Genomic DNA, 26,046 nt, shown 5'->3' with positions numbered 1-26,046 from the left:
CCAGGTCACAGCCTAATGGTACCTCCTTGTAAGTGTGGCCTTCTAATAAAGAGTGATCTGGGAACCTTCCCTCTCTCTGCCTTCACCTTCCTGTTAATGAGCCACACTGAGACCTGTGTGAGCCCTGGAGATGCATCTTCCACCATTGGATCCATAAGACTTTGCACCCACCGGTCAGTGATCTTCCTGCATTCTGCATCGTTGCATGTAGCTATGCCTGAGTCTGAAGAGGGATTTATGGACTAATGTCGTACTTACAGACTGGATCTGGACTACGCTGGGATGTTTTCCTGATATATAATTACTTCTTGATATAAAACTCTCTTATACATATATGAATGTCTCTGGATTTGTTTCTCTAGTCAACCCAACCTAACAGAGGTATAGTATGGTGAACATGAGTCTAGGCTCTGGGCATAAAATGAGAAACATATTGTCCTAGAATATAAAGTCTCCTATTGCCATGGAGTTGATTCTGACTCATCAACACCACAAGGGCAGAGAATTGCTCCATAGAGTTTCCAGGGTTGTACATCTTGATGGAAGCAGACTACTACATCTTTCTCCCGCAAAGCAACTGGTGGGGCAAACCACCAGTTAACATTTAATCCATTGCACCACAAGGGTTCCTATGCAATGAATTAAAGTGATTGTACTACAAATAAATCCTCAGGGATTTAAAAAAAAAAGAAGTAGGTATGACTACTTTTTAAACGTTAGGTAGATTTCATTTGTTTGTTAAAGTTAAACTTATAAGAGTTGTATGAGCCCCAAATAAAATTATTTTTAAAAAATAAAGTTAAACATACAAAATAAAACTAAGGAGTCTGTCCTCTCTTCTTCTAATCAACAGTCCTGGCCTGGCTTTGAGCCCAAGTGACCACAGTGGTCACAGAGTTGGACAATGCAGGCAGGCAGCAAAAACTCGAAGGAAAAAACAACTCTTTCTGGTCAGAAGAGCAGAAAAAAAGGCCCCTTTAAGTGGACAAGTAGAGTAGAGCATGGAGTTCCTTCTCCTTTCATTTTGCTGTTTCTGCCCAGGACTATCTGAAAGGAGTCTTAAGTTGAGCGGCTGTACTGCTGCCACAGAGAAGGCAGCAAGCAGTGTGTACCTTAGACCCAGGAAAACCCCTCCAGGCAGAGGAACTAGAAAAGGGACCCTAGATGTCAAAGGAATTCTGAGGGCGTGCCCATTACCTTTCTCTCTCCTTCCTGAGGCTGCTTTGTCTAGACAGGCCCAGTCATGAAAGCACAGCACAGGATGGTGAAACCCTGAAAGAAGCCCATCTGGTTGCACAGAGGAGCAATGAAAGGGGCCTCCTGAGATCCTGAGAGTTGGGAGAACTCGCAAAAGAGTGAAAGAGAAGAGGATTTCCTGATTCTGCCAATGAACTGACCTCCATCCCAAACTACACTAGCACCGTAAACCCAGAGAAGCAGGACAAAGGCTTGGAAAACTGAACTGCCATATCCACCCAAGCCCACCTCCCTGACTAATCCCTGTGGGGGGGGGTGTGAGGGGGCAACCCAAAGTATCACAGCAAAGGCTTTGAATCTACATCGAAAGCAACCAGCATCTAGAAAAAAATAAGAACTTGACACCTACACCTCGCTGAGTCTAATAAGTCAAAACAACCAATATTATTCACAAGATTCTAATAAGACCCAAAGTCTTCCAACTTAATATTCAAAATGGTCAGGGTATAATCTGAATTTATTCAGCACACAGAGAACCAGGAAAATGTAAGCAATTCCGGAGGGAAGAGATTATGAACAGATGCCCTTGTTCTTGCTGTCGCTCTCCTTGGGTGCCTTCAAGCAGATTCTCATTCACAGTGTCTATGTAAAATAGAACAAAACACTTCCCAATCCTGTCATCCTCTCCCAATCATTGCCGTGTTTCAGTCCATTATTGTCAATCTAGTTTTTCAGTGGGCTTCCTCTTTTTCCCTGCCCTGCTAGTTTGCCAATAGACACCTGGTGGTTTAGAGGTTATGTGTTGGGCTTGGATATGAATGGTCAACAATTCAAAACTACCAGCAGTTCTGAGGGGAAAGACTGGGCTTTCTACTCCTGTAAACAGAGTCTCAGAAACCCACAGGGGGTCCCTGAGTCAGTACTGACTCGATGGAGTAAGGCAGAACTAGTTTATCAACAATCGTGTCTTAATTGAATATCCCCTCACGGCGGGGTCACAGGGAAGAGATGAGCCAGTCAGGGTGCAGTATAGCACCAATGAAATACACAAATTTCCTCCAGTTCTATGGTGCTTCCTTCCCCCCACTATCATGACCCCAATTCTACCTTACAAATCAGATTAGACCAGAGCATGCACACTGCTACAGATAAGAGCCTGCAACACAGGGAGTCCAGGATAGATAAACCCTTCAGGGCCAACAAGGAGAGTAGAGATACCAAGAGGATTAGGGGACAGTGCGAGGAGAAAGGGGCAATCACAAGGATCAATCCAAAACCCCCTCCCAGGGGAACGAATAACGGAAAAGTGGGTGAGGGGCAACGGAGGATGATGTAAGATATGGAAATAATAATCTATAATTTGTCAAGGGTTCAGGAGGGAGGGAGAAGACATGGGGAGCCAATATCAGGGGCTCAAGTGGGAAGAGAATGCTTTGAAAATGGATGGCAGCGTATGTGCAAATGTGCTTGACACACTGGATGAATGTACGGATTGTGATAAGAGATGTAAGAGCCCCCACAAAAAAGTATTTTTACAAAAAGAATCGTGTTGTATTCCAAGGACTGGTCTCTCCTGAGAGCGTGTCCAATAGCATCCCAGTTGTACTCCTTCCAAGACAGACTTGATGGTTCTTCTGGCAGTCCACAGTACATCCAATGTTCTTCAACAGCACCATAATTCAAATGCATCTATTCTTCTTCAGTCTTCCTTATTCATTGTCCAATTTTCACAGCATACGAGATGACTGAAAATACCATGACATAGGTCAGGTGCACTTCAGTCTCCAAAGTGATACCCTGTTCTTCACTACTTTAAAGAGGTTCTTGTGCAGCAGATTTTCCCAGTACAATATGCTGTTTGATTCCTTGACTATTGAGTCCATGAGTACTGATTGTGGATCCAAACAAGATGTTCTAGGTATCAGAATTATCAGCAACTTTTTAGACCCATGCTCCCTGAAATAAAGATGAACATTCTTAGAATGGGGAAAATTAAACTTATCAATGGGAAATGCATGCTATTGTTTCATGACTTATTTTGAGGCTGAAATAATGAAGAAAGTCTGGTACTGGCAAAAGGAAAAGACATGCAAATCAATGGAAGAGAACAGAGAAATCAGCAAAAGCCATCTGATTTCTGAAAAAGGTGGAAATACATTAAGAAAAGTCTTTTCAAGAAACAGTGCAGGAGCCATGGACACCTTTGTGGGAAAAATTTTTAAAAGAAACTCGACCCATCCTTTCTACTTCATACAAAAATTAACTCAGAATGGGTCATAAACTTGAAATGTTAAAAGGTTTTATGACCTTACCAGTGAGTCTTCAGATCAATGCTAAAAGCACAAGCTGTGAAAGAAAAGAATGGATATGTTGGACTCCGTCAACATTTAAAATTCTTGCTCTATGTGAAACAGTTTAAAGTATGAAAAGATAAGGTACAGGCTGAGAAAACATATTTATAAAGTTCATATGTGACAAAGGGACTTGGATAGAGAATACAAGTAGGAAAACAACTGACCTGCTTTTAAAAACCACATGACAAAAAAAAACCCCACATGATGTCAACAGTCACTTCACTGAAGAAGATATATAGATAGCAAACAAACACATGAAAAGATGTTGAACATCTTTGGTCATTAAACCCAATGGCATTGAGTCAAGTGTGACTCATAGCAACTTTAGTTACCAAGGAAATTTCAATTGTATCCACCATGACATACCACTCACTACATACCTATTAAAATGACTAAAGCTTAAAAATAAAACTGACAAAATATCAAGGGCTAGGAAGAACAAATAATAACTAAAATCCTCACAGACTTCTGATGGGAATGAAAGCACAGTTTGGAAACTTTTGGGGAAGGTTTGGAACAAACCTGTCTTTTGACCCAGCGATCCTATTTCTACAAATTCATCCATAAGGGATGAAAAAATAAGTTCTTACAAAAGCCTATACACAAATACTTGTGACAGAATTACCCATAATCATTAGACACTGGAAACAATCAGTGCACTGGAGGAGCATCACATTGGCCACTGAATGACCAGTGTCATTCACTGCACTGGATACTAACTAGATGGACGCTTCTAGCTCCTTGTGTATTCTCAACGATTGCTGTACCATCCTTTAGGGCAGGGATCAGCAGACCACTGTCTGTCAGGCAAGCCCATCCAGTTGTCTATTTCTGTCAGTCTCAGTGGAACACAGCAACATTCGATTATGAATGTGTTGTCTCCTGCTGTTGCTCTCACTCCACGAGAGCAGGGTTGAGTGGTTGCAGCAGATATTAAAGACCAGATGGCCCACACAGCCTAAAACATTTTCTATCTGACTCTTTCCAGAAAAAAAAAATTGCTCAACCCTGCTTTCAAAACTCAGACTCACTGCCACTGAGTTGATTCTAACTCACAGTGAACCCCTAGGACAGAGTAGAACTGCCCCTGAGGGCTTGGGAGACTTTAAATCTGTGTGGGAAGAGCTGGCCTCATCTTTCTCCCACAAATCCTACTTTAGGGCATAAAAATACAATAATCCAACCTTCCTAGATCGTAAAAGGCGTAGACAATATATGCAATGATAATAATAAAATGAAGCAAATTTCAAAAAATATGTCCAGTTGAAATCCTTCATTGGCTGCCACTGAAATATTTCATATTCAGTCAAAATCAGTCATCCTTAAGAAGGTCAAATGGAACGAAAATAATTGTGAAAACCATACTGCCATCTGAGACCTCATGTCATTACCCTTGATTGCATCTAACATAAGACCAAAGAGACTTCTTCAAGGTCACAGAAGGAATTAGCAAACAACAAATGTTCCGTTTCTGATGCACATGCTTTCTCCAACATAAAGGTTTCTATTCCAACTAAGAGCATTTTTAAAAGAATGTATCGAGTTTCCAATTGTCAGGTCAAAAGAGATTGCCCATTCAATTCAGTCTTCTAGTACTGAGATATTAAAAAGTAAATGTCATTTACAAATAACTATACTGGGAGTCAGACTTTTTATTCCACTGATAACAGAAAAGATAAACCAATGCTGCTTCCTATCACAAACTTAATCAGAAAATCCATTATAAATGGGTCTAATGGGCTCCAAAGTGCAACTTCTCCATATTCTGATGAATTTAGACATATCTGGCATTTATAAGAAGAGGAATGAAAGCAGAGCTAAAATGGAGGCGCTAACAAATGTGAAAGGCTACAAACCGTCACAAGTAACTCACCATCAGTCAAAAGGAAACCGTCTTGACCTAAATGCAAAGACCTATAGGATGAACAGATTCTCCAGTGAAGCGTTAGGAAAGCTTCTTAACTTAACTATCTGACCTACTACAACAGTAATTGTTAAAAGCAAAAGTGATGCAATTGAACTACATTATTATTATTACTATTTTAACATCAGATAACTCTACAGGGAGGTCAACTGGCCAAATATCAAATTCAATCTAGCCAAATCAAGATTACAATGGTCTCTGCCTGATAGTAAGGCTGTTTGAGATGCTCTTGCCTTTGGCTAGAGAGCATCTGCCAGTGGCCGAGTCTGACTACAAACTGGATTTGTACTGGGTGCAAGTATTTCTTCCTTGTTCTATGACAGAAATTGCTTTCCTGGCTTTTTGAATGTCAATGAGGATTCTTCTCCTTCTTAATCATTATTTATATTTTTGTCTTTATACAATCTTATCCTTACCACCTTAGTGAGATTTGCTTTTTATTTTCTGTTGAGTCTCCCAGCTGTGAAGCACAGGAAGAGTAAATGCATAATAATGATAACTGATACAAGGGGTTATAGGGAATTGGGGCAATAAGGGCGGGAAAGAGATCTTGGGAGTAAAAAATGAAGGTGGGGGAGGGGGGCACAGAGAAGAGAGCACCTAGGACTGACTATGATTACACAACTCATTTTAAAGGTGATTTAATCACGGGAGGGGGTGATGCTCAAAGATTTATGTGGTGGTGATTGTACAATTCCCCTAGATATGATTGAATGATTGAGCTATTCAGTGGTATGATATGTAAATTATGTGCCAATGAAAGTGTTGAAAAAATAGATAATTCATAACCTAGGTGTAGCAATAGATAAAGAGACTCAGGACTTCAAAACAAACCAGCAATAAAAATAAACAAGAATAATGACATGGCTCTGACGCTCATCACCCAGAAACAAATGATACTAATCAGCCATCCTAAATTGACTAAAATCTGAAGTGGCAAATTAGCACCATGCTGCCATTCTAAGGAGCAATGAGTAAGCAAATTCTTACAGAAGATTTAGTGTGTCATTTGAGAAAGGAGCAACTGGTACGGCAACACCATCGGGAATTTTCAGACCAAATGACTCCTGGCAGAAATTTGCTGTTTCCAAAAACGTACCAGTTTTTAATCAGGAGAAACATGGTAATCAATAACTTAAATTCTGGGCTTCACCCAATCAAACCAAAAAGTCTGTGGGAAAAAAAAGTCTGAGAACTCTTATCATGTGTGACCCTAATCAAGTATCTCTATATTAATTTGAATCTATGGTGAACACTGAAAATATGCAAAAAAGATAAAGAATCATGCAATGGACAGCCCCACATCCCTAGCCCTAATTAGGAAAGAAAACCTTGCCACTAGCTAAGTGCCCTGCACACATACTTCAGGGAGTGGTAGCCATTGCTCCACAGGTGCTATCTAAAATAGCCAGGCATTTCTGCACACTTATACTACATACATATGGAATCTTACAATCGTGTTGTGCATGTTTGTTTTGTTTTCCCACTTCTCCATGTATAATTCAGTACCATTGATTAGTATACTCTTTGTGCTATACACCATTATTGATATCCTTTTCCATACGATTACACTAAACATCAACTCAATGTCCCCGAAAAAACAGCTCTTTCTCCTTTACCCATGGCAACCATCGTTCAGGTTTTCTTTTCTTTAAATCATTTTCCTGACATACTAGTCACATATTATACACGTCCATGGTCAAATCACTTTTAAAAAGAGTCGGATATACATAATGACAGTTAAGTTCTCCCTACTCCTCCTGCATTCATTGTTTGCTCCCCAAACGTACCACCCTCTCCACCCTCCCCCCTCTCCACATCCCTGATCAATCATTGAATCAGTTATTGTCTTTATGCAACCACTCCTGAGCTTCATAAACTGGGAAACCAAACAGAAACAATAAAAAAACGACAAGAAGAAAATAATAAAGATAAAAATACAAATAAATTGTAAGAAACAAAAGACCACCATCAATATTTTAAAAGCCAGAGAAGAAATTTATGTGATGGGACAAGCAAGAAAGACTTAAGCCTAGAGCAAATTCAGGTTGGGTCAAGAGGGAAGTCAACTGACTAAGTATCATATTACACCATGGTTCCATCCACCACAATCAAGTTTACAATAAGCTCTGATAGTCAAGCTGTCTGCATCCCTTGCCTGTGGCTAGAGGGGATCTGTCAGAGACTTAGTCTGACTAGATGATACTCTGCAGATGGATTTGGGGCTCCCACTGTCCTCCACATCCTATGACAAATTAGGTGTTCATAATTTAAGCTCTGATACTTTGCCTTTCATCATATTTGGAGTCTGTTACTGTCATCTTTGGATCACGTTGTGCATGTTTTTTAATAACATGATACTATATGTCTTCTATACCATGGTAAGCTTATCTATATTGATATACATTACTCTCGTTATGTTCATGCCTGGGTTCCGATGAATTAATTGACCACTAATTACTTATCTATTCTCCAGATCATAGGTACTAATGTGGTGTCCTAGTTTTTGCTACTACATTGCTGCTATCACATTTCTGTACATACCCTGCTCTGTGTGTGTGTGTGTGTGTGTGTGTGTGTATACTTCTTGAGTACTTATGTGAAAGTAGATCATTTGTCACAGGCGGGTGCACATTTCCTGACCAGGGGTCTCCAACCTCCAGCTAAGCAACCACCTTCAATTCCGGACTTTCAGCCAACCTATTCAAGGATATGAGTCCAGACCTCCAGCAGGTCTGATGCTAGTACTGACCCTAAGGACCCTAAGGAGCTTTTACAACAAAGTATTTTTAAAAGCTTCTCATAGGTTGGACAATAAAGACTACTAAGTCATAATGAAGCATGAGAAGTAAGAAGAAAATAACCCGGTCCCAGTAAGAAAGTCAAAGATAGAAAGAAAAAGAGATGGAGAGAGGAAGTAAGAAAGGGAGAAGGGCAGGCAGAAATGAAGAGATGGGAAAACAAAAACAAAATGGCTGGAAGTAATTCCAATTCCGGAAGCAGATCTCCAGTAGGAAACCAAGTTTTTCAGTTGTCTAGATCCTAACAAATGGCCGTGTGACAGTGCTGCGACAGGCCGTAGCAGTGAGACAGAATCTGAGTCCACCTGGTCAATCGCAGTGTCAGACAGGTGCTAAATGGCCTTGCTGGAATTAGGTGTGGCAGTATACTGGCTCCAAACACACAGGTCTAGGTGACCCATTGCCAGAGACGAATGTCAAAGGGCCATAGGTGGAGTGTTATCTGGGTAGACTAGAGAAACAAACCCATGGACACTCAAATGTGTTTTAAGAGAGAGTTTATATAAAAGCTAATTGTACATTAAGAAAGCATCGCAACCCAATCCAGTCCAAGCCCATAAGTCTGATATTAGCCCATATGTCCAATACCAGTCTATAAAGTTCTCTTCAGACTCAGGAAACACATGCAATGACACCAAATGCAGGATTATCGCAGGCCAGTTGGTATAAAGTCTGTGGATCCAGTGGTGGTGTATGCATCTCAGCACTGGCAGGGTCTCCACGTGGCTTCTCCAGCTCCCAGCGCACAGGGTCTATCAGTGTAGTGCCATGTGTCTTGTCAATAGAGCATCCTCACAGAAGTGAGCGGAGAGTCTCTCCCCCTTCCAAGGAGGAAAAATCAGATTTCCCAGAATTCTCAGGAGAAGGCCATTTCCACACAGAGGCCTCATTGGCTACAACCTGATTGACAGACTAGACTCCACCCCTTCACTCGTAATCCTCTCAAATTGACACCAGATTATGTACTCCCACAGGTAGTGAGATAGGAAAGCTTCTCATGATGTTGTTCTGGCTTCCAAAGAACTGAAAACACTGCACAGAGAAAAGCACCCCTATACCAGGAGCAGGTTAGCCGATGGGCACTGCATTGCTGAACCTTAGCGAGTAAGCAGGAGCATGGCCTGGGAGAAGCCTGCATGCATGGAGCCTGCCAAGTAATCACTAGTAACAGGCACCAGTGAGGCAGACATGCCTTTGAAGAATTTCCAGTAGAAAAGGTATTGGCATTAACTGGTATAGCAAAAAAGAGGTCTGATGGGGGTCTAGTTCTCTGGAGAATGTCCAGTCTCCTTCTATGAAGCCAACTTCCAATCACCTGCTTCAGCACAAAGCACCTGAGGGTTCCCTGGGGTCAATTGTAATCAGAGCTCCTAACTGGTTCTTCCTAGTTCAACCATAAGCCAGGAAACAAAACTGAGTAAGTAAAACATGGGTGAACCAGATAACAGAACAGGAAAAAAAAAAAAAAGGAGTTGATGCCCTGCTTGTAACTTGATTTCACTCTTACAAAAAAAGGGGGGGGGGCAGTGATACATTGCATAACAACTAAATCTCTTGACAAGCAGACTCAGTACCCAGTTCAAAAGATGGTAGCCAATTAAGCTTTGACAGTGCGTCACTCCCTATGATCCTGACGATAATCGAATCTCATGCATCAGGGTCATTATGCCTTGTCCCAGTCTCCCACTCCAGGACTTCAGTGCATGATTTTTCCTGTTCTGGTTATTATCCTACTTCAATCCAATTTTTTTTTATTGAAGTCTGTTCTAATCTGCCTTCATTGGCCATCACTAAACCAGTTCAAAGCCCTGGCTGCAGTATCCAGGTGCTAGTTGCACTGAGTTCTTCTCAAAAGTAGCAGAGACTCTAAGACCTGGGAGGCTGCAAGCCTTAAAGAACACACAAAAACAGAGGCACAAAAGCCCCCACAAGACACTGGACTGGAGGACAGATGAACCCCTCAGGACCAGGGGTGAGAGCAGCGATGTTGGAAGGGTGGTGGGGAAGTGAGGGACAAAGGGGAAACAGATGACAAGGTCTACATATAACCTCCTCCCTTGGGGACAGACAGTGGAGAAATGGGTGAGGGGAGATGTCGGATGATATAAGATATGACAAAATAATAATAACTTATACATTAGCAAGGACTCAGGGAGGAGGGAGGGCAAAATGGGGAGCTGATACCAAGGGCTCAAGTAGGAAGTAGGTGTTTTGAGAATGATGATGGCAACATATGTACAAATGTGTTTGACACAATGGACGTATGTGCGGATTGTGATAAGAGTTGCATGAGCCCCTAATAAAATGTTTTTTTTTTAATTTAAGATACTGGAATGGGACTTGTCACACACACACCAAAAAAAAACCATCTCTGTTCTAAGCCTAGGGACCACAGGTCGCCAAGGGACCCTAAAGAAACCAAAGGAAAAGAGCATCCTGAGCTCTCTTCACGTATCCCACTATGGCACACCTACAACCACGAAGATGCCCATCAAGCTGCTCTGATGGGGGTGCAGGGCCTCACAGGGAGAGTAGGGAGAGAGGGAAAACTGGAGCATGCTGAAGCGAGGGATACAACCCACTGAGCAAAGCCCCATAGGACATGGAGTCCAAACCAGAGGTGGGGCGATAACTCATAAACAGACCCATATTGTTCTAACACAGAAAATAATGTGAAGGTGGGTGTAAGTATAAATAATTGAGGCAGCTGACATGAGTAAGTTCGCACTGCACCCACAATCCTCTTTATGAAGCAGACAGGGAAGCTGCCCACTGGAATATCATCTACAGAGAGAGGAAGAGACGCTAAGAAGACTCACATAGAGAGTGCTGGAAGTCTGACTTAGTCATTGTGAAAATGATAGTAGAAACTAAATAAAGGCACAGGAAAGGAAGCCGAGGGGTATGAAGACTGGATGAGGGTGCAGGAACAACAGCATGAACACCTAGGAAAGCTTTCTACGGTACAGGAGTAGTCACCGTGGCAGCAGAGCGGCTCCAAGGTTTAAAGCCAGGAAATGCCATCCAGGGTTGAGGGTGCTCACAGAAGCACAGAGAGACCTTGTGTGATACACAAGAACGTATCTGCATCCACTGTTGCCACAACTGTGTCCCTCTAGTCCACTGAGCTTCCCTCCTACTTTGTCCTTTTCTAGTCACTGGTTTTCCTGATGACATGTCCAAAGTACACCAGACAACGTCTTGTCACTCAGTTCTAAGAAAGATTCTGGTTGTATTTCTTCTATACCTGTTTTGCTCATTCTTATAGCAGTTCACGGTATAGCTAATATTCTTCAACAACACAATTCAAAGGCATCAATCCTTCTTCCTTCACATTGTCCAGCATTTACATGCATTTGTGAGTCTACTAAAAAGACCATATCTTTGGTCAGATACAACTCTGTCATCACAGTGACAACTTTGCTTTTTAAAAGCTGAAAGAAGTGTTGTATGAAAGGAGAGAAGGTTAGCACTCCCCTTGACAAGGATGGAAGAGGCCCTCGGGCCTTACAACACGCATACGGTTAAGGCATTGCCACCTACTTTGTGGCATCTAACCACGGTTTTTTAAAAAAAAAAGAAAGAAAAAAATAAAAGCTGAAAGAAGTCTTTTGCAGATTTTCCCAATGCAGCACATAGCTTGATTTCTTGATTTCTCCATCTATCGACATTGTGTGTTAATCCAGATAAAATAAAATTCGTAACTTCCAGTTCTTCATTTTTCATGCATCATGATGTTTGCAGTTCAGGGGGATTTTTAACACAGTGAAAAATCCTGTGTTTAATGGTGGATCCATGGAATTAGGTGCTAGTCGAACCCACAGAACTGTACAAAAGAAAATCCGCCACTGCAGTTAAGTCTATTCCAGCTCAGTGACCCACAGGCCAGAGTAGAACTGTGCTGTGCCATTTCAGAGACTACGCGCTTACAGAAATTGGTGGTGGGGTCAAACCAATCCTTGAGCTCCCGGCCCAACACTTACTCCACTTTGCCAGCACGTCTCTTTTGAGGGAAGGAATATGTGGAAACTTTATTTTCTGCTCAATTTTTCTGTAAGCCAAGAACTGCTCTTTTAAAAGGACAATAAGTAACCATAATAAACCACAATCAAGTAGCGTTTAGAGTGAAAGAATGGTTCAATATTTGAAACTATGTACTCCTCAATAGAACAATGTAAAGAAATACCACATGAAGTGGACAGAGAAAAGGGCATTTGACAAAATCTAGCATTTGTTGTGTCGGGAAGGTGAGCATCATGGAATGCCAGTTTAATAGAACAAAGTATTCTTGCATTGAGGGAGTATCTGAGTGGAGGCCCAATGTCCATCTGCTACCTTAATACTAAACCTATAAATATATGCACATAGATCTATTTCTACCTCCTCATATATAAATATATTTGTGCATGCCCTTATTTATACCTCTATAAATGCCTTTTGCCTCATAGGTGTTTCCTTGATTTCCTTTGACTTTCCTCTTGTCCTACTATCATGTTCAGCCTTCATCTGGGTTTCATCTGGGTTCCTCTCTGATACATTACCCTTGGTCACACCCTACACCCTCCTCACCACTGATTTGGATCACTTGTTGTTCCCTTGTCCCTGGGTTTGTTAACACCACTTCCTTTCCCCCCATACCCCCCTCCCATGTCCCCCAGAACTGTCAGTCCCATTGTTTTCTCCTCCAGATTGTTCATCCAGCCTATCTTATTTAGACATACCTGCAGAAATAATAACATGCACAAAAACAAGACAGAGCAAAGCCGCAATGAAAGAAAAGAAAACAACAACAATAAGCCAAATGACAAAAAGAAAACAAAATACAACAGCAAAAAAGAAAAGCTTGTAGTTAGTTCAAGAACTGTTTGCTGGTCTTTTGGAGTGTTTTCCAGTCGAGTCTGACGGGGGGCTAACCCCTGGCCCCAAAGTCTATTTTTGGTATTCCCTGGGGGCTTTGTTGCTCTGTTCCCCTTGTTCTGTTGCACTCCCTTAGTGTTTTGCCTCGGTGTGGTGGAATCAGATCAGGCGGAATTCCCACACTGTGTCTCCAGTGTTGTCCCCTGTAGGGCTATGGGTCAGTGAGGGATGTCGTGTCTCCTAGTGGGGCCGGCCCTATGGTCCTCTCTGTGGATTGGCTGCTCTGAGCGGGAATCTCATCATCAAGGCTTGGTGGGCCAGCATGTGCTCCACTCTCTCTTCCTCTCCCTTCATTTGTTTCTGTGTGCTCTGATCAGACATGTCCCTCTCCCTGAGTTGCAGCTTCAGTGCTTTCCTCTGAAATAAATTCTGTGGGGAGGGGCAGCTGTCCACATAGTTGGGATTGGGCCAGACCCCTCGGACCTCTTCACTGGGGGAACCGATTGCAAGGATCTACATATACCCTCCTCTCTGGGGGACGGACAACAGAAAAGTGGGTGAAGGGAGATATCAGACAGTATAAGATATGACAAAATAATAATAATTTATAAATTATCAAGGATTCACGAGGGAAGGGGGAGTGGGGAGGGAAGGGGGAAAATGAGCTGATGCCAGGGGCTTAGGTGGAGAGCAAATGTTTTGAGAATGTGCTTTATACAATTGATGTATGTATGGATTGTGATAAGTTGTATGAGCTCCTAATAAAATGATTTTTTAAATGCTCAAAGGGTACTCCACTCTACCATAAGTGTTCATCTCTGTCTTTGTGGACCGGCAAACCTAGCTTCCCTGATTAAGTGCTCAGAGAGACCCTCAGGCAACCAACAAATACTTGAAGCAATGCTGTTCTAGAGATGCAAAGCAGAACGACAACGAGAGGCCACTTCACCCCAGCGTGAAGAGCGAAATCCAGACAGAAAGCCACAGATGCTGAGGAGGGCGCCGAGAGACTAGAACTCGTATCCACTGCTGCTGGGGCTGTAAAACCATGCAGCCACTGTCACAGATGGTTTGGTGCTTCCTCCAAAAGTTATAACTAGAAATACCATATGACTCAGCAGTCTCTCTACTTGCTGTATATCCTAGAAAAGTATGAGCCATGGAACGAATCTATCTATCTATCTATCTATCTATCTATCTATATATATATACATACACACATCTATGTTCACTGCAGCACTATTTATAATAAAAAAATGAAATAACCTAAATGCCCATTAGTGAAAGAATAGATAAATAAAATATATATATATATACAATGGAATACTACAAAATGGTAAAGAATGATGATGAATCATTCTCACACCATGGATGAATCTGAAGGACATTATGCTGAGTGAAATTAGCCAATCACAAAAGAACAAATATTATATAAACCTATTATTATAAAAGGACAAGAAAAGGTTTTCACAGTCAAAGAAACATTTATTGATGGCTAATGGGTGAAAGGCAAAAGGAGGCCGGATAAGCCATTGGCTACAGGTCAGAAAAGTATTGAAGGCAATACACAATAAGAAGGAGGTTATGAAAAAACAATTGAAGCGGGGAAGACACAAGGTGGTTTGTAAGAATCAAAGGCAACAGAGGTAAACACTGTTATATACACAATTCTGAAACAGTGATGCTATATGGATAGACTTTAAATTTGAGCAGGTTTGGGAGTAAAAGTGGGTCTGACAAATACATATGGGTCTGACAGAAAACATTTACATATGCATATTTACCATTGTTGCAAATATATCTACAAATGTAGTGAGGCATATGGGGACAAAGTTAGGAAAACTTTGTCGATATAACCAAACAACCTGAGGGCATGAGTCTCTGGGGGGTCAGAGTCATAGGGAAGGGGGACACCAAGATCAGTTGGCATGACATAGTCCACAATGTTGACGTTCTACATCCTACTTTGGGGAGCAGTGACTATAGTGTTGAAAGCTCGTGAGCAGCCATATCAGGTGCAACTCTTGATCTCTCCCCATACAAAGGAACGATGAGTGATGAAAATGTAAAGACAGCCAGTCAGGGTGCAGTGTACCAACAATGAAACATACAACTTTCCTCTAGTTCCTAAATGCTTCCTCTCCCCCCACTTTCATGATCCCAAATTCTGCCTTACAAATCTGGCTAGACTAGAGGATGTACACTGGTACAGATAGGAACTGGAAACACAGGGAATTCAGGGCAGATGACCCCTTCAGGGCCAGTGCTGAGAGTGGCGATACCTTTGAGCATGTATTGACAGGGCTAAACGAACTTTGTAACATTGCTTGAGCAGGACAGAGACCATGGGACAAAGGCTAGGGCCAGGGACATGGAGAAGCCTGCTGGAGGGCATAGCAGAGAAAAGGCTGACCAAAGAACTGCATCCTGAACATTTCTGATTTTGAATTGTATATAACACGTTAACTTCCCTAATAAACTCCACAACTGTGAGTATTACCTGAGTCCTGTATGGCCATTGCAATAATTTTTTTACCCTAGCAGAAAATTGGAGAACACTGGAAGGGACAGCTGGAGTCAGATGTAGTAAAGAATGTTGGCAGGTAGAGGCATGGCTGACCCCTTCCTCATAGGGATGATGTATAATTTGACTCTCCTTCTTCCTCATGAAGTCAGAAGAGGTCAGACATGGCCTCCACACCCTTTTTACATATCCATACAACAGAATACAATATAGCAATGAAAAGGAATCAATGACCGATAGATGCTAGACATGGATGAATGTCAAATAATCATACTAGTTGAATGCAGACCACCATCACTAGCCAAAAGACATTTTATAAAGAAATCTTCCTAGGAAAGGCAAACTAAACACTTAAGTAGTAGGAAGTGTCACTGAAGACAAAATCGTGCATAAGCAGATGTGGTGATGACAGAGGATGGTGCCCAGCTATTAAAAGAGATAGCGTCTGGGGTCTTAAAGCTTGAAGTTAAACAAGCAGCTATCCAACAGTGAAGCAACAAGCTCACATGAAAGAAGCACACTAGTCGGTGCAATCATAAGGTGTCATCAGGACCAGGCAACGGGCCTCAGAAGATTCACAACAAACAACAAATAAACAAAAACAAGTTGGTGAGATTGTGGGGGGTTGGAGCAGAGACCGAAAGCCCATCTATGGACAATGGAACATTCCCCCACAGAGGGGTCTCAGGGAGAGAATGAGTCAATCAAGGTGCAGTAGAGCACTAATGGGTCAAGTAATATACTTCTGACCCCTTGAGGCCTCCTTACCCCCCATTATCATGGCCCAGTGTTGCTTCCCACTGTGGACTAGACGGGACCGTGTACATAGGTAAAGGCAAGAGATAAAACTCACGACATGTGAAACCCAGGAACAGGAATGGCAATAGCAATACCAAGAGGGCCGGGGTAAGGGGAAAAGAGGTGGGGAGGGAGGGGTACTGACTGCAATGAATGGCACGTAACCACACACCCCCATCCAGGGGGAGGGGAAGGGAGACAGCAGTAGGTGTGGGATATAAAAACAACAATCTATAATCAAGGGGCCACGAGGGTGGGGAGGAGGGGAAAAAAAAGGAGCTGATCCCAAAGGCTCAATAGAAAGTAAATGTCTAGAAAAGAACAATGGCAACATATTACTAATATGTCTGATACAATTGATGTATGGATTGTAATAAGAGTTGTAAGAGCTGCCAATAAAATGATCTAAAAAATTAAAAACACAGAAAGTGGATCAATGGCTGGTTGTCAGTGGACAGGAGGTGGGCAGGGAAGGGCAGAGAGAGGAGGGATATTAAGCTTATGTTATCCTGATTATAGTGATAGGTTCACAGAAGTGTACATCAATATATCAAATTGTTCACATTATGTATGTACAGTGTATTATGTGCCAATTATGCCCCAAACCAAGCTATTTGTTTAATGACACACTTCAGTTAGTGACAAAATAGACGGGCATAGTGGCTGCAATGATGGGCTCAAACAATACTGCAATTGTGAGGACAGTACAGGACAAGTCAGTGTTCTTTCTGCTGTACACCGGGTCGCTGTTAGTTGGCACCTACTTGATGGCACCTACCAACAACACCTTCACTCTACTGCCTGGCATGGTTTCTGAGAAATGCCTGCAGCTCTGGAAGAACCCTACATGCTGGAACCTGGATCTCTCACTGTCACAAAGACATGCCACTTGCACATGTGTCCTCTGGGGCAGAGTAACACCCCTAAATTTTGTAGATCTAGAGAAAATGGCTGAAGAAACAAGACACCTCCTGTGCCTTTGTCACAACTCTGGGAAACCATAAATACTCACACCCAGAGCAGTGCTTCTTGACCAGGCTCCGTTCTGCCTACCAAGGGTCATGTGACAATGTCAGAAGATATTTTTGGTTGTCACAACAGGGGACTGGGGAGTGGTATCAGTATCTAGTAGAGAGTCAAGAGATGCTGCTCAACATCCTACAGAATACAGGCAGTCCCCATCACAAAGGATTATCTGGCTCAAAATGGCACTAGTGCTGAGATTGAGAAACTCTGCCTCACAAAGGAGAGGGAACAGTAGGTGAGGCTTTTCAGGGCCGAAGTAAAGTAAACTTAACCTATTGCTCAGTTGGGGAGGTTTTACCTCTCAAGATTCACTATATCTCCTTGAATACTGGTATTCAATAAATACCAGTAATTCAATAAATACTCTCCCTCTTCCTTCATAAAAAATAAGGAGAAGAGATAAAGTGAAAGACAAACTCTTCCTGGGGTTTCCAGGAGACAGGTTTTGTCCAGCAGGAAATGTGAAAGAAAACCAGAATTTGCTGACGGGCTGTTCTCAAAACAGTTAGGCAAACATACAATCGGAGTCAAGGCAAAGGGCAAAACTAAGCACAAACTACCAGTATCATTCATTCCACTCTAAGACACAGTCAACCTGGTCAACCTACAAAGACCACACTGTGAGGGGAAAAGTCAATTGTGCAGGAAGAGAAAGGGTAAAGGGAAGAAGCAATACTACAGAGTGAAAGCAAGAAAAGGCAAGACCCAGAACAAACAGGAAACGAGAGCAGAAGATGATAAGACTGGATAAGACCTGACGGTGTGGTACTGAGAAATTTGAGACCAAATAATATAGTCCAAGAAGACAAGGTTCTAGACACCCTACTATGGTGAGTAGTGCCTCAGGTCTTAAAAGCTCAATGAGTGTCCAGATAAGGTACACCTATTAGTCCCTCTCCCTGTCCGGAGGAAAGAAGAGTGAAGAAAACGGAAGGCGCGTGGAAACTATTCATCCCATGGACTATGGGCCACGTGAGCATCAATGACTGAGGGCAGAAGAACTATAGCAGTGGTTCTCAATCTGTGGGTCGCAGCCCCTTTGGGGATAGAACAACCCTTCCACAGGGGTCGACTGGTTCATAACTAGCAAAATTACAGTTATGAAATAGCAACAAACATAATGTTATGATTGGGGGTCCCCACAACATGAAGAACTGTATTAAAGGGTGGCGGCATTAGGAAGGTTGAGACCACTGAACTAGAGGATGCCTGACTGCCACTACTAAGGACTCCGAAAGTAATTGCTTTAGAAGTGAATGCAATCCACTTTAGAATGCGGCACAAGCCTCAAAATCATAGATGAGATCAGGCTCAGTGGCCACAAAGAGGGTGGTGGGACCCCTGAGACTATGGCCCACAGTCACCCAGCAGGTCTCCTAATGACCTCACCCTTGTGGCTCAATTTTCAGAACACAATACGCCTACAAAGAGAGCAATAATACTAGTGAGGTATGCACCACTTAAAATACTCAACCGTTTTAGATCAAAAGGGCAAAGTTCAGAAGGCTTAGGAAAAGAGGAAGAATGTAAACAGGGAACAAAGGGAGGACGAGGGAAAGTGGGATTGCACTGAAGGAATTACAATGAATGAAATGAAACAAGATGTGCATGAATTGTTCAATGTAAACCTGACGTTTAGAGAAAGAAAGAACTTGAAGCCAAGACAGAGAACAACCAAGGCTTCTGGATGGACATTTTTATAGCCCGCAGCCCTATGAGTAAGGGTCACTGAGTCAGGGAGGACCTAAATCTTCATCCAAAACCAATGCCATTTGTAAAGAGAAGTCAAGACAAACTCCAACGGGCCAGGAAGATAACGCGAGAACTGAAAAGACACGCGTGCTTCATTGGACAGGGATTAACACAAGCAAGCAGAGTAGCAGGCACCGGGGTCTTCAGAGGACTGAGCTGGAGAAGGAGCGCATTCTCCTGCTCAGAATGCTAGGTATGCTGCAAAATGCTCGATGGGCAACAGAGAACTATCCATAAAGCAACCAAAAGGCCCACTGCCATCTGGCCAATTCCAATTCATAAGGCCCCAGTGGGGCAAAGTAAAACTGCTCCCTGGGTTGACTGGACTTTAAATTGTTACAGAAGCAGACTGCCTCGCCTTTCTTCCAGAGTGGCTGACGGGTTCCAACTGCCGACCTCAAGGTTAGCAGCTCAGTGTGTAACCCACTACAGCACCCCAGGTCCTGTCCAGAAAGCAACGCGGGAGAAAACTGACCCCTGGGTATCAGTGCCCAGATGGATGAGTCCTCAAAAAGACATGGAAAATATCAGTGCCAGCACCTGGGTTTACAAGCCTGAGGCCTGCTGTTTGTTGTACTAACCATAATTATACTCTCTGGTTCTTCTCAACAGAATCACACAATTTTAAGTCCAAATAAGTCTATTAAAAAGTAAGGACTTAGGAATTATGGACATTTTTCTACAGGAAATATACTATGACATTTCATATGTACTACCACCTCCTAAGCGATCATGTCCTGAGTGTCCTTTAGAAGTTCCTGGGTTTCCCACAGGTTCCCATCAAGTTTGCCAGACTGTCCATAAATGCCTAGTAGTACTAAAGGGTTACAACTGGAGCTAGCAATTTAAGTCCAAGTTTTAAAAAGTTGTACTTCAGGGGAAGTGCTACAGACAAGATTCGTTTGGACACATCAGAAGATCTCTGTCCCCAGAAGATGTCATTGGCCGGGTTAGCTCCATGCAAGCCATTCGCCCAATAGCAGTAACTGCTCTAACTCCTTCAGGGGGTATGTACCTGTTGAAGATTAGAATTCTATGTGGGGCAAACCAATGACTTAAAGAAATAAACATTTTATAATGCAGAACAACTGAAATTAACTATCCAGCTGCTCTCCCAGCCTCAGCCTTATCCTCAGCTAATTCATCTGCCACGCTGTGCCCAGAGTTATTTTCTATAAATACAATAATTTATAAATTCTAATGTAGAAAATTAATATTAATAATTTCTATTTTCTGAAATTCCCATCAATCCCTTTTTAATATCTTTCAAAGGCTTCCGTTATCTAAAGGACAAAATCATCTCCTTGGTACAACATATTTTTTGTAAGTCAGTTCCTTCTGACTCAGTGACCCTGCTGCCAACAGGGCAAACACTGAGCCCTCACAAGCAGGGCTCTGGAGAAGGCCACTGGTGCAGCCACTGTGTCAAGCCATCTCAGTAAAGGGCTTCCACTCTGTCACTGGCCCTTTAGCCAAGCATGATATCCTTCTCCAGAGACTAAGGCCCTGCATAACCCACACACCTGTACTGGCAAAAAACAAAGAAGGCAGATACACACAACTGCTCTTCAACTATATCCAAACTTTTTTTTGCTTAGGAAAGAAATTTCCTCCGTGGAAAATGCTTCCAGCCTACTTACCTCTTTCCATCATATCTACTACAAGGGTCCATTGGTTTACTTCAAGGTCATCCAATCATCACTTCCTCTAAGGAGACTTCCCGCAGATGCCTCTCCCCCTGCGTTCCTAAGCGTGCGGGGTACACTTGCACTAACACACTGCATGGTAGTGTGATTAACTCTGTCCAACCCACCTTCTGCCCCAGACTAAGCATTTCTTGGGGCCAAAGACAAGTCCAGCAGTGGAAATCAGAGTGAGCTTTCATCAAACCTGTTGAATTAGCCATCATTTTATTCCTATATTTCCGCAGTCTCTGACCAAAAATGCTCTGAACGCATCTGATCTGCCAGCACTCAGTGGAAGCAGAAGAAGTTATTTAGTTATTTAGTATGAAGACATTCTGCGTTTCTGGAATTACTCCCATTTAGCGGCTGGACCCAAACTACCCAGTTCATTTTCTGATCCTATCAATGAATGACTTTGGGTCGCTGTGCAAACTATTTCTTCTCTGCCCATCTGTTTCCTGACCAGTAAAATGAAGGCAGGAACAGGCCATACCCTAGGGGGAGTTGGCGGCAGGAAGCAATGGAATAAGCATCAGCAGTGCGAACGTGACTACTCTCAGAAAGTACCTGACAACCACGCTCTGAGGATGGCAGCACCCCCCAGGGAAATACCCTACTGCAGGGAAGCCTTCCCTTCAAGGTCTTTAGACCGAAACCTGCTCTTCTGAACATGCTACTCCTGCTTCTTAGTGTTTCCCACCCTGCCCTCACCTCATAGCTTAGAGGTTCCTGCTTCTTCTCAGGAAAGCATTCCCTAGCTTACTAGTTCAGAACCAGGTGGCCCTCCTGTGCATCCCCCACTGCACTCTGTACTTGAAGTTCTGATTTAGTGAGGCGAGAAAACTGGCTGCGGCCCTAAAACAGACCTTCACAACCTGAATTTGAGCATTCACTTGATTGCTTTTTCATCCCAACAAGGCATGTGGTAGGCAACTCACCCTCTTCCTGCGTTCTATGCAGAAAGGGTCCAGGGACAAAACATGGGTTGTGGGAAAGGCCCAAAATGTCTGCTGCACACATTATCTGGTACTAAAAATTGTACATTTGAATCTGAACTGCTTATTGCAACCACCTCAAAGTTAGTAAATAAAAAAGCAATAAATGCGTATTGCTTTGCATTGTTCTGCTCTTAGCAGGAAATTCAATTCATCACACGACTCTTGCCATTGTTTACATTCCACATGTGCAACTTTTTTGTTGAGAAGGGCTGAGTCTTGTGTTTTGAAGTAATTAAGATAAGCCTGAGGTATCACATGACAGCGTCTGAAACTCACTGACTGCTCAAAGGTCAGAGCTCCTTTTGTTTGGATTATTTTTCCTAAATGGCATTTAATGGACAGCACCTCTCTTACTTCACCAGTAATCTGTTACTTCTATGATTTAGAATCACTGCTTTATTTACTGAGTTTACTTGAAAGGAGGCACAATCAGCATATTCCAAATAATTTTAGAACAAACATTCGATTGTTAAAAGGTCCCAAAACACCTTACACTTTGAGCTTGGTGCACTGTCCTGGCTTCAGTTCCCCCAGGAGCTGCAGTACAGTGTCTAAGAGCACGCGGCTGGAGTTCACCAGGAATTCACGGCCACTGGCTGTGGCAGCCACGTCTGCAACAGAGAGATAAAACAAGCATCATGTTTGCAGCTCTATCAGCAGAAGAGTCTGGCCTGTCCAGCCTATCTGTTGTTCTCTACTAATAGACTAATGAAGCTCAGAAAGCACGAAGCAAAGACGGCAGTAAGACATGGTTTACAGCAGAGCTGATGGCCCACAAAGGCTGACAACCACCAAATATTGCTAAAATAGTGGGAAATGTCGACTGTGATTAGCAAATGCATCGGTAATGGGGCACGGTTACTTATCTGAGCATGTCTGCAACCTGACCAGAGCACTATGCAGACATCAGGCTCCCAGTGCATGCAGACGTTTGTGGAGGGCTGGGTCCAAAAGTAATTTGAAGGCTGGTGATCATATCAAGGACCAATGATGCTAAGACCTATTTTGAATCCAGTTAGTACTTGCTAATGACTTTTAACCACAAGAGCAAACTGAAATCATATGAGGTCAAACAAGAGGGCATAAGAACTGGAAAAGCACTGCTAATGAGAACAGAAAACATCGCTTCTTTGAAAACCCGTCTGGCAGCTCCTTGAACAGTTAAACAGAAAGTCCCCATGTGATATGGCAGCTCTACTCTGAGGTGGGGCTATCAAGAGAAATGGAAACCTATGTCCATGTAAAACCATGTACATTACTCACAAGAGCCAAAAAGTAGAAATAGCTGTAATGTCTATCAACTGATGACTGGAGAAATAAAATGGTATATCGTACAATGCAGTATTATCAGACAATAAGGAGAAATGAAGTTCTGATACAAGCTCTAACAAGGATGAATGTTGAAAATATGTTCAATGAAACAAAAGGTCACATATTGTAGGATCTCACTGGTATGAAGTACCTAGAAAGGACGAATCCAGAGACAAACAGTGGATTCATGATGGCCTAGGCCTGCGAGGCTGAAGAGTAGATGGTGGGGTTGGGGTGGCTGTTATAACTAAGGAATCAGGTTTTCTTTGGGGTAGGAAAATGAGCAATTATTTAAGTTTCTTTGGGTATTAATACTGTGACCCTATTTTTACAGGGGGGGGGCCTATATACGGCAGGTGTCTTATCAGTTCATCCCTCCATTTGTCAAGTTTAGGGCAGGGATCAAAACAATAGGCAATACCAATCTAAGGACTTTGTGCAGTATTTATGGAAATCCTCCTGGAGGAGAAAAAGCCCAGTCCTGCTAGGAAGAGCGGTTTATAGAATTCAGTCTCATTCTCACTGTGGAACAATGTGGCCTCTGTGGAGAGAACCCAGGTTAGAAAGAAGGATCTGTGACCTGAGAGCTGCTAGTGAGAAGAGAGCCCTTCCTTCTCATCTAAAGCATCAAAGTGCTTCCAGAGCGAAGTTCCCATCTCACATACAAGCTGCCTTGTCTGCAACAGGCTTCCTCACCCAGGTTAGGTAAGGTCCTCCCAGAAGTGAGCATGCCCCACTGTTGGGAAGCCTAGTCTCAGAACAGAGAATGGCAAGATGGGGGGGTGGGGGGGAGCAAGGGGGTGCAGCTTGTGTGTGTGGGGGGGGGGGTGCAGCTTGCTTCATATTCTACCGCATGTTATGACCTGCTATAACCTGTCGATCCACCATGAACAAAACAGCTCCAGGCGAGAAATTCCCCATCTGTCCCATAGCCTGTCAGCAAGCACAGTTCTATGCTTTCAATTTGTTCCCGTTGCTACCTTAGCACCAGAGTGTTCCCTCAGGAAAGGAAAACACCCAGAGTCTTCACTTGTGCCCGCCTCTATTACTCTGGGAGCCCTCCCTCTACTCTGATCATGCAACCCCTGCAAAATTTGTTAAGAGATTTATCTTGAAGCCAGGGAAGGGAGTAAGAAGACAACAGACAATATGGGGGTTAGGGGGGTATTTTGTACACAGAATTGCTTGATAAAATGTACTACAGAAGAATTGTTTTTTTAAAACTCCCAGAAAATTCTCCTATACACATGTAATCAAATTACAGCTTAGCTGACTACTAATTTGTCTGCATTGTGTCCCATTCCCAAACCCCCTGTCTTTGAGTGGATTCTGACTCAGAGCAACCCTACACAGGGTTTCTGAGGCTGTGCCTCTGTCTGGAGTGCTAAGCAAAGGCCAGCGGCTGGAAGCCACCAGCTGTTCTGAGACAGAAAGACGAAGCTATCTGCTCCTGTGAAAATGTACATGGTGAAGAAAGTTGATGTTGCCCGGCTAGCAGAAGATAGAGCACCTGGGCTCTTAATGTCTTGAAGGTAAACAAGCGGCCATCTAGCAGGGAAGCAACAAAGCCCACAAAGAAGAAACATGCCAGCCTGTGCGATCACGAGGTGCCAAAGGGATCAGGTATAAGGTAACATCCAAAAAAAAATACCATAGTGAATGGAGGAGGAAGTGCAGAGTGGAGACCCAAAGCCCATTCGTTGGCCACTGGAGATGCCCTCACAGAGAGGTCTAGGGGAGGAGATGAGTCAGTCAGGGTGCGATGTAGTACCGATGAAGAATACAGCTTTCCCCCAGATCCTGGATGCTTCCTCCCCCCCAACTACCATGATCCGAATTCTACCTTGCAAGTCTGGATAGAGCAGAGGTTGTACACTGGTGCACATAGGAGCTGGAGGCACAGGGAATCCAGGGTGGATGATACCTTCAGGACCAGGGGTGTGAGGGGCAATACTAGGAGGGTTAGAGGGTGAGAGGGTTGGAAAGGGGGAACCGATTACAAGGATCCACATGTGACCTCCTCCCTGGGGTACAGACAACAGAAAAGGGGGTGAAGGGAAACGCCGGATAGGGCAAGATATGACAAAATAATAATCTATAAATTATCAAGGGCTCATGAGAGAGGGGGAGGGAGAGGGAGGGGGAAAAAAGAGGACCTGATGCAAAGGGCTTAAGTGGAGAGCAAATGCTTTGAAAATGATTATGGCAAAGAATGTACAGATGCGCTTTATACAATTGATGTATGTATATGTGTGGATTGTGATAAGAGTTGTATGAGCCCCTAATAAAATGTTTAAAATTAAAAAGAAAAGAAAATGATTAGGGCAAAGAATGTACAGATGTGCTTTATACAATTGATGTATGTATATGTATGGATTGCGATAAGAGTTGTATAAGCCCCTAATAAAATGTTTAAAATTTTAAAAAAAGAAGATAGAGCACCTGGGGTCTTAATATCTTGAAGTTAAACAAGCGGCCATCTAGCAGGGAAGCAACAAAGCCCACATGGAAGAAACATGCCAGCCTGTGTGATCATAAGGTGTCGACAGAAAAAGGTAGCAGAAGTTCAAAGACAAGCAATCAAACAGACATGAAGGATCATAGGCAAGATGGATACCCAAAGTTCATTTGTAAGACAACTGGACGGCCGTTCACATCAGGGCTACGTAGAAGGGATGATAAATCCAGGATGCAGTAGAGCACTGGTGAAAGACACCAATATCCTCTAGTTCTTTAAAAGTTCCTTCTCCCATTATTATGGCCCTAGTGTCACCTCACTCATCTTGCTAGTCCTGCACATGTACACAGAACTAGCAGAA

The 26,046-nt window shown here is 43.0% G+C and overlaps 1 protein-coding gene and 1 non-coding gene across 7 annotated transcripts in view; one reads left to right on the top strand and one right to left on the bottom strand.

Moving 5' to 3' along the window:
- The window catches only part of HSF2BP (heat shock transcription factor 2 binding protein), a 157,246-nt gene that overhangs the window by 77,948 nt on the left and 53,252 nt on the right, over window positions 1-26,046 (bottom strand). For all 6 annotated transcript variants that reach the window (XM_075542246.1, XM_075542244.1, XM_075542243.1 and 3 more), the window contains one exon: window positions 22,410-22,527. In XM_075542246.1, coding sequence (XP_075398361.1) covers window positions 22,410-22,527 — 118 coding nt within the window. The remainder of the gene's footprint in view (window positions 1-22,409; window positions 22,528-26,046) is intronic.
- LOC142441675 (U6atac minor spliceosomal RNA) lies at window positions 11,720-11,845 on the top strand. Its single transcript, XR_012783031.1, has one exon. It is a non-coding gene; the product is annotated as a U6atac minor spliceosomal RNA (small nuclear RNA).

Source organism: Tenrec ecaudatus, chromosome 2 (genome assembly GCF_050624435.1).
Source record: "Tenrec ecaudatus isolate mTenEca1 chromosome 2, mTenEca1.hap1, whole genome shotgun sequence".
Taxonomy (NCBI): domain Eukaryota; kingdom Metazoa; phylum Chordata; class Mammalia; order Afrosoricida; family Tenrecidae; genus Tenrec; species Tenrec ecaudatus.
Note: the sequence above shows the minus strand (reverse complement) of the source record. Positions and strands in the feature narration are given on the sequence as shown.